General features: G+C 40.0%; 1 protein-coding gene across 6 annotated transcripts in view; it reads right to left on the bottom strand.

The window, feature by feature from the left end:
- Positions 1-3998, bottom strand: part of palm2akap2 (PALM2 and AKAP2 fusion) — an 88403-nt gene that overhangs the window by 55673 nt on the left and 28732 nt on the right. For all 6 annotated transcript variants that reach the window (XM_005729236.1, XM_005729237.1, XM_005729238.1 and 3 more), the window contains exon 4: positions 1905-2026. In XM_005729236.1, coding sequence (XP_005729293.1) covers positions 1905-2026 — 122 coding nt within the window. The remainder of the gene's footprint in view (positions 1-1904; positions 2027-3998) is intronic.

Raw genomic sequence — 3998 nt, 5'->3', positions numbered from 1 at the left:
TCTGTCTGTCTGTCTGTCTGTCTGTCTGTCTGTCTGTCTCCGTCTACCTTGTGAAACAAAGGATTAGTATGCAAGACAACAAGGCATTGACCAACTTCTACATTTACTCCAAAACTTTCTGGGAATCAAGAAAAGTATGGCCTTCAGGACTTTCTGGCCCACTGTTGCTGTTATTGGAGCTAACTGCGGTTGTTCTAACTCAGTGTGTATTTTTAGGATTTGAGAATGCAGAATTCAAAAAATCTCCAATGCCACACAGTTGTCTAGAGAGTTTGACTGTCACTTGTGATTGCTGTGCAACACTTTGTTTTCATGTTGCAGAGATAAATAAAGCTGGAGTTGATTTAGCTCAAAAGGCTGGACTGTAGGAGAGTGAAACCAGACTGCAGACAATAATCCTTACAGTTTAATTGCTTTTGTAACTAATTAAAACCACAACTGCAATATTAAAAAAAAATAAAAAATCAGACAGCAACTCTATTCAGCTGCAGCTGAATGAAGTGATTCACGTGAGGCAGCTTCACCATCACAACTGTACTCTGGCCTACAAAGCTGTCTCTGTGACCATTCACGGCTGTTCTGTTTATAGAAGAGCAAATGTTATCCTGGAGTTCGTGACAACGCTTCATGTTGATGTTATTTCGGCAGCAGTGATAACCTACGGTAGCTAACAGAGTCTCTTTCATACAGAGATTTGATAAATGAGGTGGTGGAGTGAGCCTCACTCATTGATGCCAAATTCACCCAGAGCGTGCTCTGATCTCACCCATATACACGAGCTACGAGACAACGACTCTCCACTGCATTTTAACTGATTTGTTTTTACAGGCCATTATCCTGCTATGCTGCTAAGCTTTACTCTTTATGAATCCATGCTAGTTTTTGTTGGCAGAATAGTTTGTGAAGATTTTTTCCTCTTCTTTTTCTTTTTTCCCAAATACAACATTAACAGTTTCCACTGCTTCATGCTTCTTCCTGTTTCTCTTCCCTAATAAAAGAGGAGAACCCCCTATTTTCTTCTCACTACGAATTCTGTACCATTGAGCATGCATACATTATTATAACTAGGCTAATCTTTTCAGGTCCTGCCAAATATGGGGATATCAACATTATATTAAGGCCATCTCATGTGGGCATATTTTTTACATTTTTAATTTGTATCCAGAATGAAAAGACCTCACTCGTTCATTTTATTGCACACCAGCGTCTACATCATTAGTATTAAGCAGTACTAGAAATCAGACAAAGCCTCTGCTTTCTACTGCTTTCTGTCTGTCTCAGGAAAGAAAAGCTGCAGCCCAACCCCAATCTCACACCCAGAATCACAATAGCAAGAACTGGCTGGCACTTTATTCATGATCTCATGCCCCCAACTTCACTGGGGAATAAGTGACTATCTCACAGCAATACTTGATGGGAATCAGGAAGCTCCTCCCGGAGGCACAGAGACAGGAAGCACAAAAAGAGTCACATCACTCTATTTTGATTCTTTAAATGTATCTCACTCTCTTCCTCCTATGTCCCCCTTTTTGCATGTCCAGTGTGTTCTTTGTGAATTAGATGTAAAAAAAAAAAAAGCCCTTATTTGATGACTACATATAAGACTAGAACTAAAAGGGATAATAAAACTGATATTCTTGGAAATATGTCAAATTGGCTGCAGAGTGCCACCAAGAAAAACAGAAGCTCAGTATTAAAAAAACGGATGTGACAACTTTTGTTAATATTAATCTAATCGGCTGCTTACATCTGTTTAATATCAGCTCTGCCTTTTGTTTAATCCCACTTCAAATGTATTATGTCCTGCACTGTACTCTAACCACAACAGAAGATAATCAGCAGCACTGCCAGAATGTCCATGAAGAGCAAACTAAACCCAAGCCTCGTTACTGCATGTGTTGTACCTGTGTATCATGTCTTCCAGCCTCTTCCCTTGCTCTTCATCTTGTTCCAGCTGTTTCCGCCGTGCCTCCTCTTCTTCCACTCCCATGCCCTGGAGCAGCCACCGCTCACGCATAGCTTTGGACTGAGGACACAAAGAAATGCTGGTTTCAGTCGGCTCAGTCACTCTAGAGTACAAATAGAATGGGAACCTTCTTGTGACTAGAAACGAATCCATGGTTGACTTGTAATTGTATTGAATTTTGTTTTGCTGTCTGCAACTAATTGCAAGTGGCTGTCCACAAGGCTGAGCATATGATACTCTCAACCTCTGGATGACCACTGGTGGAAGGAGACCCAGCAATGACCCACCAGGGTGCAATCACTCTCAGACGTAAGGTTTGCAGATAATCCCCATCTAATTTACAAGAACAGACAGGCTGCCAATACGTAACAATCAATCTGAGTTGATAAGTTCACACAAGTTTAACCACTGCTTTTGGAATAGATTATCCTATTTTCCTGTTTGATCAGAAGATCACGATGCCATGACTCCACAGCTGGTTGGCTTAGCATATAAACTGAGGTTGGTGGGAAATAGAGATGCAAAGGTTTAAAAACTAGAAGCACGGATGCATTTTTTTCCACTAGACTCTAGAACTGACAAGAAAGAAATGTAATAAATAAAATGTAATAAAGCATGCCAGAGTGCTTTATTTGACCAGGCAATGATCAATTAATAATTGACAAAAAGGTTGTGATTATTTGTCTGTCAAATCAATCCAGTGAGTAACTGTTAGCTCTAATAAATGGCAGCCACATTGGAAGCCTGTTAACTGATAAGGCCTTTATGGTACACTCCTGCTTTACTATTTGGATACAGTTGGTCTAATGGTGCATAGAGTCTTCTCAAATGACCAAATGAGAATGTTTAGAGCAGAAAAGGTTGTCGACCTGTTCAGATTGTGGAGATCAGCAGACTACATCAAACACTACATCAGCATCTTTGTGATAGTGTGTTTTTGTTAAACATGCTGTTAACTGCCACCGGAGCACCGTTACGGGGGCTAGATTCCTCTAATCACTGCCGAGCACAGCTAGAACAAATAACCAAACATGTAGGAGTTTTTATGTAACACAGGAACTCTGAACTCAGCTGCTACTCGTAGGAAACTACTCTTTGTTAAAGGCGAATCCCACAAGCCCGAGAGAGCTACAGCAACCATTCTCCGTGATGTAAACAACGTTATTTTGTTAGGAACGTTATAAAAAGCGCTTTGTCGGCTAAATATCATCATGTACAGTCAAGGTTGTTTTCTTCAACTAAGGGTGTTTTTTTCTGTGAACTATAACAAATTTATTTTTTCTCGAATTCCAAAAAGGGAAAGAAATTTAAGTACATTCACTGTGAGCATGGTGCTTTTCTATTAAGTTTTACTAAACAAGCAGTTTAGTGAAAAATTTTCCTTTGATCATTTTACTGCTGTGTGAAGAGACAGATGGTATTTTGGTGCACAAACATTTCTCAAATTAGACTAAACAGGGATAAAATATGAAGCAGATTTTCTACTGTCTCTCTCTTTCTGTTTAAATGATTTGTAAGATACTAATAAGCTAAAGAAACAATTCTTGTTTCGCTATGCCTTATAATAACAAAACCAACAACGTTGTTCTGTGTTTTATGGTATTTTATTGCGTCTCGATTTCTGTCTCCAGATTTGTCCCAGAGACATATCTGGGCACACAAAAATTCCATATGCTGCATGTGGTCCCTGTAGCCCCCTGTTTACATTCCATGGATAAACAATATAGATTAAGCCCCACATTAAACCCCAGGTTTGTTTGTCTGGTTCTTGCAGTATTAAACACAGAAAATCAACCAGGGTGCCAATCTTCTCATCACACAGGCTCTGGATTTCTTTAATGTTTTATAGATAATGCCAGAGCTCTGTTTACGCCATTAATGTCTCCGTTTCTGTCTGGAGCTTTGCTTTGTTACCACAACAGAGCGGAGCGGGAACACTGATTCACCTTTTAGCTGTTTACTGTCAAACTGTTGCTTGGCTGGAGGTCATAGAGCTGAAAATTACCCGTGTGACTCCCCCCACCGTGCGCAC

Source organism: Pundamilia nyererei, unplaced genomic scaffold (genome assembly GCF_000239375.1).
Source record: "Pundamilia nyererei isolate P.nyererei 1_Seehausen unplaced genomic scaffold, PunNye1.0 scaffold00032, whole genome shotgun sequence".
In the NCBI taxonomy this organism is placed as follows: domain Eukaryota; kingdom Metazoa; phylum Chordata; class Actinopteri; order Cichliformes; family Cichlidae; genus Pundamilia; species Pundamilia nyererei.
This window is presented reverse-complemented; position numbering and strand designations above follow the sequence as displayed.